A 15409-nucleotide genomic window follows, 5' to 3' on the forward strand; every position below is an offset into this window, starting at 1 on the left:
GTCACTAAGTCATGTTCGACTCTTGTGACCCCACGAACTATAGCCTGACAGGCTCCTCTGTCCATGGGATTTCTCAGGCAAGAATCCTGGAGTGGGTTGCCATTTCCTTCTCAAGAGGATCGTCCTGATCCAGGGATTGAAACAGGATCTCCTGCATACAGGCAGAATCTTTACCGACTGAAGTACAAGGGACACCCTAGACTAAAATATCCTTAGTCATTCATTAAAACTAAGAAGTAATCAGGCCAAAACATGAGAAAACAGGAGCTCAGAGAACTAATTTAATCATTATTTCTATTTTTTTCTGAGAAGATTCTTGCATTTTCACACAGATTTGAACTTTTATTTAGACAGATCCTGGGACCTGGAGGTCTTCCTTGATGGTCCAGTCAATAAAGAGTCTGCCTGCAACCTGGGAGACCCAAGTTAAATTCCTGGGTTGGGAAGATCCCCTGGAAGAGGAAATGGCAACCCACCCCAGTTCTCTTGCTAGAGAATCCCATCAACAGAGGAGCCTAGTGGGCTACAGTCCATGGGGTCTCAGAGAGTCAGACATGACTGAGAGACTAACATTATACTGGGCCTTGGAGAAATGGAAGTTAGGACAAAGTCATCTCCATACTATGAGCTCAGTTCAGTTTAGTCGCTCAGTGGTGTCTTTCTTTTTGTGACCCCATGGACTGCAGCATCAGGTTTTCCTATCCATCACCAACTCCTGGAGCTTGCTCAAAGTCTTGTCCATCTCTAGCCGGTGATGTCATCCAGCCATTTCATCCTCTGTCATCCCCTTCTCCTCTGGCCTACAGTATTTCTCAACATCAGGGTCTTTTCCAATGAGTCAGCTCTTCTCAACAGGTGGCCAAAGTATTGGAATTTCAGCTTCAGCATCAGTGCTTCCAATGAATATTCAGGACTGATTTCCTTTAGGATTGACTGGTTTGATCTCCTTGCAGTTCAAGGGACTCTCAAGTGTCTTCTCCAGCACCACAGTTCAAAAGCATCAATTCTTCAGTGCTCAGATTTCTTTAATGGTCCAAATCTTATATCCATACATGACTACTGGAAAAACCATAGCTCTGACTAGACTGACCTTTGTTGGCAAAGTAATGTTTCTGCTTTTTAATATGCTATTTAGGTTGGTCATAGCTTTTCTTCCAAGGAGCAAGTGTCTTTTAATTTCAGGGCTGCAGTAACCATCTGCAGTGATTTTGGAGCCCAAGAAAAAAAGTTTGTCACTGTTTGCATTGTTTCCCCATCTAATTGCCATGAAGTGACGGGACCAGATGCCATGATCTTTGTTCTTTTGAATGTTGAGTTTTAAGCCAACTCTCTTACTCTTTCACTTTCATCAAGAGCCTCTTCAGTTGCTCTTCACTTTCTTCCATAAAGGTGTTGTCATCTGCGTGTCTCAGGTTACTGATATTACTCCCAGCAATCTTGATTCTAACTTGTGATTCATCCAACCTGGCATTTCACATAATGTACTCTGCATATAAGTTAAATAAGCAGGGTGACAATATACATCCTTGACGTACTCCTTTCCCAATTTGGAACCAGTCTGTTGTTTCCTGTCCAGTTCTAATTGTTGTTTCTTGACCTACACACAGATTTCCCAGGAGGTAGTTAAGGTGGTCTGGTATTCCCATCTCTTGAGAATTGTCCATAGTTTGTTGTGATCTACACAAAGACTTTGGTGTAATCAATAAAGCAGGAGTAGATGCTTTTCTGGAATTCTCTTACTTTTTCGATGATCCAACAGATGTTGGCAATTTGATCTCTGGTTCCTCTCCCTTTTCTAAATCCATGATCTCTGGTTCCTCTGGCTTTTCTAAATACTATGAGATAGGGACTCAAATAATTCTACCTTCACTGTAAGATTGAACCAAAAGGAAACAAACCCTTTGAAAATCTTGGAGCCCAGGTTGTGATCATCTGTGTTCTCAAGAAATTTCAACCTTTATTCAGGGATTAACGGCTCAAAATTTGCAAAGTCCTGGATCCAGAGGGAAGTAACATGTGACTGTTTTCTGGAGAAGGGGAACTTCATTCCAGAATACAGAGACCACAGTCATAGTGACATATTCAATTTCAAAAAAGAGACCCACAGAGAGGTTCCAAAGAGAAAAACAAGTACAAACATTAAAAATGGAATTTTGATGCCAGTGGCTAAACACTTTTATTTCTTGAATTTCCTTCTGCCCTCATTTTTCCAGTGGTCATGTATGGATGTGAGAGTTGGACTGTGAAGAAAGCTGAGCGCTGAAGAATTGATGCTTTTGAACTGTGGTGTTGGAGAAGACTCTTGAGAGTCCCTTGGACTGCAAGGAGATCCAACCAGTCCATCCTGAAGGAGATCAAGCCTGGGTGTTCATTGGAAGGACTGATGCTGAAGCTGAAACTCCAATACTTTGGCCACCTCATGCGAAGAGCTGACTCATTGGAAAAGACCCTGATGCTGGGAGGGATTGGGGGCAGGAGGAAAAGGGGATGACAGAGGATGAGATGGCTGAATGGCATCACTGACTCGAAGGACATGAGTTTGGGTAAACTCCGAGAGTTGGTGATGGACAGGGAGGCCTGGAGTGCTGCGATTCATGGGGCCACAAAGAATCGGACACAACTGAGTGACTGAACTGAACTGAACTGATTCCTTAATTAAATTATTTTTAATGTCATTTCTAACTCATTTAGGTTCTGGAATTTTCATTTGACTCCTGAATTATTTCTATGCTGTGGAAATTCTTTACACTGTTCTCTCTACTTGAACACACTGATCATTTTTATTTTAAATTTCTTATCTGATATCATCAGTATCTGAAGTATCAATAGGTCAGTTTTTATTACCTGACTTGTCCATTAATGTTTTGTCATTTAGTCTATTTTTTTTAGGATGCTTCACAATTTTTTATTAAATGCCAGCCATGTACATAAGAGAACTGGGTTCAACCCCTGGGTTGGGAAGACCCCCTGGAGGAGGGCATAGCAACCCACTCCAGAATCCCATGGACAGAGGAGCCTAGGGGGTTACAGTCCACAACAAAGAACAGGACACAACTGAAGTGACTTAGCACATGCACAGGTAAATAAAAACAGTATAGATTATGAATGATAATGATGTTTTTCTACAAAAAGAGGTGTTTGTTTGTTTGCTTTCTAGCAGGCATGTAGAATATAAAAAGTCCCTTGAGTTTGCCTTCTCAATTGTTTTACAAATTCTGTTCAACTTGGATAATAATTTTTGGTAGGACGTTTTATGTGATACAAGCCACAGTTTTGTGGTCAGAACAGGGAGATCTCCCTTCTTTGATTACACAACACCTACCGAGCACATACATATTTAAAAGCTAATGGTCAAACAATGCATTCCCAACAGAACATTTATTGGGAAACAGTATCACACATATAGGAAGCATAGCAGTTGCTTAGCTCTCCTCTCCTTTTTCCCGATATGGGGTTATGCCTATGCACAGTAAGTAGGCAGGTCTGCATGTCAGATTCCAGAAAGGAGATTCTGATGCTGCAAGTGGGTTTTAGGTGCCTGACTAGGAACTTAGCACTTCCTTGCTAGTGTGTTCAAGGGCTGAATTCTAGGTGGTTTGGTCACACCACTATCGCATGGGAAAGCCTCACTTCTCCCACATTCTGCTGCCTAAGCATTTAACCACAGAAACCACCAGACCCCATCCTCATGTCTGTAACTGCAGGATGTGTTAAAACCTATTACCTGAACTGTGACACAACGAATCAAACGGTTGTCTTAAGCACTGCAGCCAGGTTATTTTGGAGAGTTACAGGACCTACCCTGAAGCTTCAGTTCAGTTCAGTTCAGTCGCTCAGTGGTGTCTGACTCTTTGCAACCCCATGAATCGCAGCACTCCAGACCTCCCTGTTCATCACCAACTCCATTGAGTCAGTGATGCCATCCAACCATCTCATCCTCTGTCATCCCCTTTTCCTCCTGCCCCCAAACCCTCCCAGCATCAGAGTCTTTTCCAATGAGTCAACTCTTCGCATGAGGTGGCCAAAGTACTAGAGTTTCAGCTTTAGCATCATTCCTTCCAAAGAATACCCAGGGCTGATTTCCTTTAGAATGGACTGGCTGGATCTCCTTGCAGTCCAAGGGACTCTCAAGAATCTTCTTCAACATCTCAGTTCAAAAGCATCAGTTCTTCAGCACTCAGCTTTCTTCACAGTCCAACTTTCACAACCATGCATGACCACTGGAAAAACCATAGCCTTGACTAGACGGATCTTTGTTGGCAAAGTAATGTCTCTGCTTTGTCAGTATCCATTAATTCCTTCAGGTCTTGACAGCAAGCTTGATGGCAAGTGGCGGAAGTTTATCCCACTGCAACTGAGCAAACACGTCAACATGTAAGGGCTGCAAGGCTGGGTCCCTGGAACAGAGCCCCTGGAAAGGAAGAAACAGTGACACTCTGAGGACAGGGTGGGAAGTCAGCCACTTCTGCTTTTACAACTAAATAGAGCTGCATCATCACAAATTCATAACTTTGCTTAAACCTATCAGAGCTCTGAGGTTATAGGGTAGTCATCTAAGCTGAAATCTGAAAAAGACAGGTACTTTCAAAGAAAGATAGGACATGCAATCTTTTCACCTGGGGAAAATACTCAATTCATAGAAGCTGTTATAAAGAATTCAGCCAAAATGTTTAACAAGTTGCTAAAGGCAGACTGTGGTTTTGCTTGAGTGCACAGACACCCTGAGAACTGGGGATACAAAGGTAAATCACAGATCCCTGAAGGTACTTTACAAACTGCACCAGATGCTGTAAGTTTGAAAGCAGGTCACAACATATTGGCAAATTTCCCTTATGTTTCAGGTCTGGGGAGATGAAGAACAGTCACTGTTGAAAAGACACAAAGCCTGAAATTTCTCCCCTAGGGAACAAGAGCCTTAAGCCAGTGAAGGCAAAATAGCAAGCTCTCCTTCTCAGGCTCAAGAGAAGCTCGTTACAGCTGAAAATGACAGAGAGGGGAACAGCCTGGTGGTGTTAACCATGACTGCTAGAATTTCTCTGCTAAATGAACCTCCAGATATCCACAGTGGTGATTTGCTTGACAGGTCTCCTGTTTCAATTCTCTTGTTCCTTCCTCTCACTTTCAAAATAAACTGCCTGCACTAGAGTTCTCCACATCTGCTTATCAGCACTTCATGTCCTCTTTTTCTACTTCCGCTTTCTCTAGTTTCTTTCCACCTTGAAAGAAACAGCAATCTGTCTTCTGTTTGTTCCCTGCTCCTTTCCTGTTCTCAGTCCTTGGGCTGCATCACAACCTAACGTTCACGGAGAAATATAAACAGATAATCAAGGAAAACCCCCAACCAAGCCCTGGAACACCTAACAATTTAAAAGATTTAAAAAATGTTGTGATCTAAGTGAGTTGTCAGGTAAAATACATCTTGTATTTTGAATTAACTGAATAAGATACCTGAATATTTTATTCAGTTAAATTGTAAATTTAGCTTAAAAATAATATGTTTTTCAAGTAAGTATGCCTTATGCAATATTTCTATTTATTTTAATATGTATTGTTGACCTGAAATTCAAATTCAAGTGGAAAATCTAGGTTTTAATTTGCTAAATCTGGTCAGTCTGCACATAACTGCATTGGAAAGGGTCAGCTAGAAAAATGAAGACAAATTTGTATAGGCAGAAAATTTTATTTTAAACGGAAGAAAGCTGTTTCCTGACCACCCGACCCCACCCCTCCAGCCACATATCTGTCATTGTATCTATTTGTAATATTCATTACAAACCTCATGTTTTAACCTTTTCTTCTTTGTATATGAAACTTTTAAACACTCCTTCTGAAGTGCGTGTATGCGTGTCACTTCAGTCCTGTCCGATTCTTTATGACCCCATGGGCTGTAAGCCCACCATGTAAAATTGTCTCAGATTTGAGATTTTGGGGGGACTATATAAAGAAGCCAAAACTGGATCACAGTGGCTTTTCCTGGCTCTGCCTTGAGTAGTTACCCGGTGAGAGGTAAGGAGCCAATCAGATGTGAAATTCTCAGAGTTGTCACTGTGCTCCAGCCAATCCCAGGCTGCTGATCCACCGCCCCTGCAGGTAGGGTACCGGTTGGTAATTGCCTGACAGCCGTTACTACCCAGGTTCATGAAAACGTAAAAGAAAAGGACACGTGATATGCGCTAGCCAAGGGGGCATCTGCCTGAAGTCCAGTCCCGAGATTGAGTGGAGGATGCTCGATTTCTGCACTGTTTCCAGCTGAATCTTTCTTCCTCCCGCTTCCCAGAGAAAACTGGCTTCTTGCTTTCCTGCAGTGAGGATCAGATATAATTATCAGTTCATCCCCAGGATTATTCCACCCGCTATGACTGTCAAAGAGCCTTCTCCAAGAGTGTCTGAGATGGAGAGTGAAAGGATTGAGAATAGGAAGGTTGTGGAGCAGAGGATCAAAAGGCCAGGTAAGAGGGAAGACAGAAGTTGTCCTCGGATACAGGAACTGAGCATCCTTTCTTGATCCAACCTTGCATTCTCAGAATTTTGGTTTATATCATATGTAATCTGACCCTTAAGTAGAAACAATCTTCTTTACGAAGAAAGCAAAGACGTCAGAGAAATTGTGGATCTACCCTTCTCCACCAGATTAACCCCCATCTCTTGGAAAAGGCAGTATTTCATTAAAAAGCACCAGGAGAAACTTGTTTTTCTTGTCTGGAGTCCAGATAGAAGATTGAGTAACATAATTCTCAGAAATGGCACCAAAAAGTAGAGCCAAAGCACTTTTGAGACTACTGTTGCTGCAAATTAGATATTCGTGCCTTTCCTCATTTTCCTAAGTGTTAATTACTGGGTTGTGAACTATAGCATGTAGAGACGATAGAGGGGAAAAATTATTTGGGCCTTTTGTTTCTTTACTGGTTCGCTTTTCTTTACAAGATAAACAGTGACATGTTTTCCACAGGTATAGTAACAAAGAAAATGCTAATCATGTCAAGTATGATTTGTGGAGGTATTGCCTTTCTTCTTTGGGCAGTGTTAGGATTTCCTCAAAAATGTGAGTAAGCAATTGCTGCTAAAAACATATTGATTGTATTAATATTGATTTGGTTATACCAGTGACTAGCTTTTCCTTCCCCTTCACTGAACAACTGGACTCAGAAAATATTCTCCCTACCAGAGCCATCTAGTTTTTCTTCAAAATTAGTTACTCTGCTTTGTCTTCTAGAATGAACATTCTTTTAATAAATATCTCTTGAACTTCAGGCATATGATGATACCAAAATGAAAAAAAAAAAAAGTAGATTTTTCTGCCCTGGAAGGAATTCATTATTAATTGAAGAAAAAAGCATGTAAACATGAAAAGAAAAAGGTGTCAGTTGCTCTGTCGTGTCTGACTCTTACAATCCCATGGACTGTAGCTGCCCAGGTTCCTCTATCCATGGGATTTTCTAAGGAAGAATACTGGAGTGGGTTGCCATTTCCTTCTCCAGGGGATCTTCCTGACCCAGGGATTGAACCTGGTTCTCCTGCATGGGCAGGCAGATTCTTTACTGCCTGAGCCATGATAAAATAACTACTAAGTAGAAGCACATTCAGTTTGAAGCAGAAGAAGAGATTATAAGTCTACCTCTAGTAGTTGGGCTTCCCTGATAGCTCAGTTGGTAAAGAATCCTCCTGCAATGCAGGAGACCCCAGTTCAATTCCTGGGTCAGGAAGATCTGCTGGAGAAGGGATAGACTGCCCACTCCAGCCTAGAGAATTCCATTGACTCTATAGTCCACGGGGTTGCAAAGAGTCAGACACTACTGAGTGATTTTCACTTCACTTCGCTAGTAGTCAAGTGAGACTTTGTGATGGGAGGAGTGTTTGTGCTGAATCAGGAGATCAAGTAGGCATTTATCAGTGAGCTTGCCTTTGAGGAGAAAAAATACATGAGCATCAGAGAATCATACCAGGTGCAATTAGGATAGTTAAAAATAAATGGGTTGGGGTCTAGCAATTATATTACATTCCCCTAGTGCATCCTAAAGGAGATCAGTCCTGGGTGTTCATTGGAAGGACTAATGCTGAAGCTGAAACTCCAGTACTTTGGCCACCTCATACGAAGAGTTGACTCATTGGAAAAGACCCTGATGCTGGGAGGGATTGGGGGAAGGAGGAGAAGGGGATGACAGGGGATGAGATGGCTGGATGGCATCACCGACTCGATGGACATGAGTTTGAGTGATCTCCAGGAGTTGGTGATGGACAGGGAGGCTTGGCGTGCTGCAATTCATGGGGAAGCAAAGAGTCGGACACAACTGAGCTACTGAACTGAACTGAGTGCATTAATTCTCTTACTTCCATAGATGATTATTTTATGCTTTATCCTTTCTCTCCAAACCTTTACGGAGTTTTTCCAAATCTTCACTGTCAAGTCTATATATTTGCTTCCAATCTTACAGTTTAGTTCAGTTCAGTCGCTCAGTCATATCTGACTCTTTATGACCCCATGGACTGCAGCATGCCAGGCCTCCCTGTCCATCACCAGCTCCTAGAGCTTACTCAAACTTGTGTCCATCGAGTCAGTGATGCCATCCAACCGTCTCATCTTCTGTCGTCCCCTTCTCTTCCCACCTTCAATCTTCCCCAGCATCAGGGTCTTTTTCAAGGAGTCAGTTCTTGACATCAGGTGGCCAAAACATTGGAGCTTCAGCTTCAGCATCAGTCCTTCAAATGAATATTCAGGACTGATTCCTTTAGGATTGACTGTTTGGAGCTCCTTGCAATCCAAGGGACTCTCAAGAGTCTTCTCCAACACCACAGTTCAAAAGCATCAATTCTTCAGTGCTCAGCCTTCTTTATGGCCCAACTCTCACATCCATATGTGACCACTGGAAAAACTATAGCTTTGACTAGACAGAACTTTGCTGGCAAAGTAATATCTCTGCTTTTTAATATGCTGTCTAGGTTGGTCATAGCTTTTCTTCCAAGGAGCAAGTGTCTTTTAATTTCCCCTTTACTTTGATTCATTTTATGACAAACTAGTATAGTTTACTCGCAGAAGGCAATGGCACCCCACTCCAGTACTCCTGCCTGGAAAATCTCATGGATGGAGGAGCCTGAAAGGCTGCAGTCCATGGGGTCACTGAGGGTCAGACACGACTGAGCAACTTCACTTTCACTTTTCACTTTCATGCATTGGAGAAGGAAATGGCAACCCACTCCAGTATTCTTGCCTGGAGAATCCCAGGGACAGGGAAGCCTGGTGGGCTGCTGTCTATTGGGTTGCACAGAGTAGGACATGACTGAAGTGACTTAGCAGCAGTAGCAGCAGCAGTATAGTTTACTAGACATGTAAGTCCCATTAAGGAGAAGGATATTTGTATCTTATTTATAGAGTTGTACTTCTAAAGCTACAAAAGTTTATCTGGCACATGGTGGAAGCTCAAATGATAATTGTTGAATGAATGAACAAATTAGTGAGTGAATCAGAAAACATGGCTTTCTGGTGACCCAAGTTCTGAGCCAAATACTTGATTTTTGAACAAGATGTTTATTTGAACTTGACATTTTAAAATCATTTTGAAATTAATATTGGTGACCTGAGTTTTTCCACTTGACTTTTATACCAGGACTCATATGTATAGTCCCACAGTGCTGGTTTATTACACAGTTTGAGGGTCTTCAAATTCAGAGTATTGAGTGTGAGCCAGTCATTTCTTTCAGCTGGGGTTAGAGGTGTCCTTTTTATTAAACCTAGTTTCTCTGAAGGTTGTTTCACTTTCATGAGTAATTTTATCTACCTAGTGCCAGTAAGTTGGAGAGTAAAAAATGGATGTTCGTTAGATTTCAACATTTTTTCCTCTCCATTGTTTTGAGTTTAAGGGTAAAGGAACAATTTTAATGAGAGGTGCTGTTTTTGAAAGACAATCTAGTCTCACTTAATTCAGCAATAGGGAGCCAAGTCTCTGAGATTAACAACAGGGAGAAATACCTTATTTATCATGAGATATGTCCCAGCCATCACAGTAAATTACAGGGAAGAAAACTGGTAAATAAAGAAAATACCAGTAGTATGAAAAAAAAATGGGAGGAAAGATGTCTAAAGAAGATTGAGTTTCTGAAAGTTTGTTTATTATTACCATTTTAAAGTATGCATAGATCTGCATTCTTCAGTGATGATTTGTTTTATGCTCTGTTCTTGACCTTTAACTTTCCTGAATTATGTCAGTTAAATCATTTGAATTGAACATGGAAATAACATATTTTCTCAGTCTGAAACATATGAGAATCTTTTACAGTGAAGATGAAACTCTTTTATTTTCTTGCAATTTCTTCATTTTCCCCCCTCAATTACTGTGTTAATTTTAGCTAAAAATCCAGTGATCTTCAACAACAAGACATGCTCTGAGGATTCAATTATATGTCCACAAAGCTGGAACCGAATCAATAATAATTGTTTCTTTCAATCTGAACGTGAAAAAACTTGGATGGATGGCCAGACAAAATGCACGGCTCACTCTGGATCTCTGGCCATATTCAACTCCAAGAATGAAGTGGTTAGATGTCTCCTTCACAGTATATATTCCATTTAATTTACTGAGTAGCTACTCTGTAACAGGTATACTTCAAGGGTGTGATAGATCAGTCAATGAGACAGTCAAAGATCTTTGTCTTTATAGAGGTTAAATCACATAGGAAGAGACAAGGAATAAAAAATAATCATAATAAACATAAATTATATAGTATGTTGCAAGTTAGTAACTTTTATGCAAAAAATTGTAAGTTGAGAGGATTTTATGAGTGTTTTCAGTGGGTAAACTGCAAGTAAGATAATCAACTCAGTGATAACACTTGAGGAAAATTTAATGTACATAGGGGAGTTAGTTGGTCAAGGGAATATCTGGGAGACAAACTTCCCAGAAAAGGAAATAGCGAGAATATGAATCTTAAGATAAGACTTGCCTGGAAAATTCAATGAACAGAAAAGAAGCAGCCAGTCAATGTACCCAACATGAGAATGTGAGTGAGGGATAGGGATCATCTAGGTCTTGTAGGCTTTTTTAAACTAGAATTAGGAGATATTGCAGAAAATGAAAAATAAAGAGTATGACGTAATTTGACTTAAGTTTTAAAACAGTCATTTTCTTTTAAATGTAATGTGCCCATGAATTACAAATATAAAAGCAGAGTGTATGTTATTAGGCTGTTGCAATAACTCTAGCAAGAGGGTAGTGGGCTCAAAATGACCATAGCATTGGAGGTAATAAGAATGAAGAAACTAGGAGAGCACTCTGTATTTTGTGAAAGGAATCTCTGATGCCCTATCTGGGACCCTCTTGCTATTGGATTGGACTGAAAATGGACAGCACAAGCAAACTCTGGATATGGACAAATGGAGATGTATTCAGCAACTGGTAAGCATTAATAGCATGTATTTGTTCATAAATGTGTTAAGGATGGTAAGAACTCTGAATCTATAATTGTTCTTGTTTGTTTAGTTGTGCCTGACTCTTTTGCAACCCCATGGACTGCAGCCTGCCAGGCTCCTCTGCCCATGGGATTTCCCAGGCAAGAATATTGGAGGGGGTCACCATTTCCTTCTCCAGGGGATCTTTCCAAACCAGGGATCAAACCTGGATTTCCTGCATTACAGACAGATTCTTTACTGCTGAGTCACCAGGGAAGCAGAAATCTATGATTAGCCACCTCCATATTTTCCTCCACACCATCTCCCAAAAAGGACCCTCAACAAATTAAATGCCAAAGAGAAGCTTCAGACAAATATATGGTCTTGGGTGAAGGTCAGATACCAATATTTATTTCTACACATTGAGATGGACTATACCACTTGTGAGCCACAAAGATTTCTTTTATTCTAGATGAAATGAAAATCCAACATGTAAGAACCTTGTCTTATTCTCAGGGCTTTGCCTTTGGTTTGTTTGTTTACTATTGCTTTGAATTCTCATGGGCATGGGAATCTTAGAATGATCACTCAAACCTACACTTACTACACCCACTGGTGGCCTGAAATGGAAGAAAATTAAGTGTTAAAGGCAAAATGTTTGCTTCCATTGACCATTGAAAATCTAGACTTTCTCTGTGTTCCTAAGCTTGAAGAACTGATTGTATCTGTAGGCTTCACTTCTGTTCTTGAAATATTTAAGATTTTCTCCAACTTCATGGAGGAGAAAGGAATTGGAAGGATACTGATTTCCCCATAGAGAGGGGGCACTAGCTACAATTTACTGAGCACCTATTAAAGACAGATGCTGTCTCAATCCAGTGGCATTTGGTGCTAGACATGATAGAATGTGTATGACGTAACAGAGAAACAGGAGTTGCTAAATTTAGAGAAATTTCTGTCATCACTGTGTTTATATCCAATTTGGGGTGAAAATACACATGCAATGATTTGAGCCCAATAATATAGCCAATCATTATGTTTCCAACTTTGAAAAATATATGACAAAGTATAACATAAACTTTCTGACTACCAAACTTAACAATTATGGAATTTTCTTGAGAGAAGATATCGTGTATTATATATAGCTCCACTTAGGAAAAAAAGATGAGAGAGAAGTAAAACTAAGTTGGTTAAAATTGGTGCAATAGTTTTCTAAGGCTACTGTAATAAATACCACAGACTTGGTGGCTTAAATAATAGTTGTGGAGACTAGAAGTCTCAGATAAAGGTTTGGCAGGGTTGATTTCTTCTGAGGCCTCTCTCCTGGGCCATCTTCTCCTCTGTGTCTTCGCATGGTCTTCTTCCCTGTGCACTTGCCTATCTGTGCCCAGATTTCTTCTTATGAGATCAGCCATACTGGAGTAGGGCCCCCTATAAAGACCCCTTTTTAACTTAACCAACATTTTAAAACACTTCATCTCCTAAGATAATTGCATTCTGAGCTATGAGCAGTGAGGTCCTCAATATATAAATTTGAAGAAGGGGGTACATAATTCAGCCTATGACAATTATTGAGCTCTCAACACCAAAGAATGCATAAGAAAAGAAATCGCATACATTATGGAAACAGGCAGATAAAAATTTCAAGTTACACTAGAAGCTAGGAAGTGACACCAGTGTCACAAAGTAACTCCCCAATTGCTGAAAGCATTTTAATTAACAGAAATTATATACCAGGAATCATCATAACTCTCCATTCTATTTTGAACTCTCAACTTCCTTTCTTTATATATGACCCAAAATAGGTATTTAGTAAACCCTTTCAAGATATTTTATTTATAATTATTTATGTGTGTCATAACCTATCCAGCAAGAAACACCCACTTAACCATGACAGTAGTTGAAAGAGTAGATGAGTGAACATCTATTTCAGCCTTAAGATTGTCCAATTTTTTTTTAACAAGTGAAGGGTGGTAAATTTAATGTCAGTTATAATGTCTCCCTTTATATAATCTTTAAATGGCAAAAGAAATTTATTTGATCATTTTTATTCTGAAGTATATTGCTTCTCAAGTAGCTCAGTGGTAAAGAATCCACTTACCAGTGCAGGAAACACAGTAGACATGGGGTTGATCCCTGGATAGGGAAGATCCCCTGGAGAAGGAAATGAAAACCCACCCGAGTATTCCTGCCTGGAAAATCCATGGACAGGGTAGCCTGGCAGGCCTACAGTCCATGGAATTACAGAGACCATGACTTGGTGACTGAAAATGCACAATTCTGAAGTATAAAAGGAAGAATTCCATCCTTTATGAAATAATTTATAGTGTTTCAGTTCAGTTCTGTTCAGTCACTCAGTTGTGTTTGACTCTTTGTGACCCCATGAACTGCAGCACGCCAGGCCTCCCTGTCCATCACCAACTCCCAGAGTCCACCCAAACCCGTGTCCATCGAGTTGGTGATGCCATCCAACCATCTCATCCTCTGTCATCCCCTTCTGCTCCTGCCCTCAATCTTTCCCAGCATCAGAGTCTTTTCAAATGAGTCAGCTCTTCACATGAGGTGGCCAAACTATTGGAGTCTGAGCTTCAACATCAGTCCTTCCAATGAACACCCAGGACTGATCTCCTTTAGGATGGACTGGTTGGATCTCCTTGCAGTCCAAGGGACTTTCAAGAGTCTTCTCCAACACCACAGTCAAAAGCATCAATTCTTTGGCGCTTAGCTTTCTTTATAGTCCAACTCTCACATCCATACATGACAACTGGAAAAACCATAACCTTGACTAGATGGACCTTTGTTATAGTGTTGACTACCCTCATAACAAGCTGGAATCAAGATTGCCAGGAGAAATATCAATAACCTCAGATATGCAGATGACACCACCCTTATGGCAGAAAGTGAAGAGGAACTAAAAAGACTCTTGATGAAAGTGAAAGAGGAGAGTGAAAAAGTTGGCTTTAAGTTCAACATTCAGAAAACTAAGATCATGGCATCTGGTCCCAGCATTTCATGGGAAATAGATGGGGGAACAGTGGAAACAGTGTCAGAGTTTATTTTTCTGGGCTCCAAAATCACTGCAGATGGTGATTGCAGCCATGAAATTAAAAGACGCTTACTCCTTGGAAGAAAAGTTATGACCAACCTAGATAGCATATTCAAAAGCAGAGACATTACTTTGCCAACAAAGGTCCATCTAGTCAAGGCTATGGTTTTTCCAGTAGTCATGTATGGATGTGAGAGTTGGATGTGAAGAAAGCTAAGCACCGAAGAATTGATGCTTTCGAACTGTGGTGTTGGAGAAGACTCTTGAGAGTCCCTTGGACTGCAGGGAGATCCAACCAGTCCATTCTGACGGAGATCAGTTCTGGGTGTTCTTTGGTAAGAATGATGCTAAAGCTGAAACTCCAGTCCTCTGGCCACCTCATGCGAAGAGTTGACTCATTGGAAAAGACTCTGATGCTGGAAGGGATTGGGGGCAGGAGGAAAAGGGGACGACAGATGATAAGATGGCTGGATGGCATCACCGACTCGATGGACATGAGTTTGCGTGAACTCTGGAAGTTGGTGATGGACGGGGAGGCCTGGCATGCTGTGATTCATGGGGTCACAAAGAGTCAGACACGACTGAGCGACTGAACTGAACTGAACCCTCATAACCCTTTCTTCTCACCATCACAGGTAAAGTTTGGAGGTAAAAATTGGATAAGAAAAGAAATGTGGCTTATTTCACTTCTTCTATTCCTTCCACATCCCACGTGTTGAAACATAGTCACCAGAGTTTGCACTGCATATTTTAGGTTATGCTTTACTGTTTCTCATGAAGTTCAGTCAATGAAGAGTGCATCTTTTTGTTTTGTTCTAGGTTCAGTATTGACGGAAGTGGAGAATGTGCCTGCATGTTTCAGAAGGGCATAAGCAGTGGCAATTGTAGTGATGCAAAAAAGTACACATGCAGCAGAAAAGGGTTTTGTCCTTAGATAAAGAGTTTTTCCCATACAGAAAATAAAGTGATTAAAGAAAAACGTA

The 15409-nt window shown here is 40.8% G+C and overlaps 1 protein-coding gene across 2 annotated transcripts; it reads left to right on the forward strand.

Annotated features, from left to right (window-relative positions):
• Window positions 1-6132: 6132 nt before the first annotated feature.
• Window positions 6133-15409, forward strand: LOC138438333 (C-type lectin domain family 2 member F-like). Of its 2 annotated transcripts, XM_069586499.1 has the most exons (5): window positions 6133-6449; window positions 6950-7042; window positions 10342-10529; window positions 11281-11387; window positions 15246-15409. In XM_069586499.1, the coding sequence occupies exons 1-5, from the start codon at window positions 6356-6358 to the stop codon at window positions 15358-15360; spliced, it is 597 nt and encodes a 198-aa protein (XP_069442600.1). In that variant the 5' UTR covers window positions 6133-6355; the 3' UTR covers window positions 15361-15409. The 2 variants fall into 2 exon arrangements, 1 of the variants encoding a protein (XP_069442600.1); XR_011256293.1 differs by lacking the exons at window positions 6950-7042; window positions 10342-10529 and having other exon boundaries at window positions 6176-6449.

The sequence above is a fragment of the Ovis canadensis genome, chromosome 3 (genome assembly GCF_042477335.2).
Source record: "Ovis canadensis isolate MfBH-ARS-UI-01 breed Bighorn chromosome 3, ARS-UI_OviCan_v2, whole genome shotgun sequence".
NCBI classification, from domain to species: Eukaryota; Metazoa; Chordata; class Mammalia; order Artiodactyla; family Bovidae; genus Ovis; species Ovis canadensis.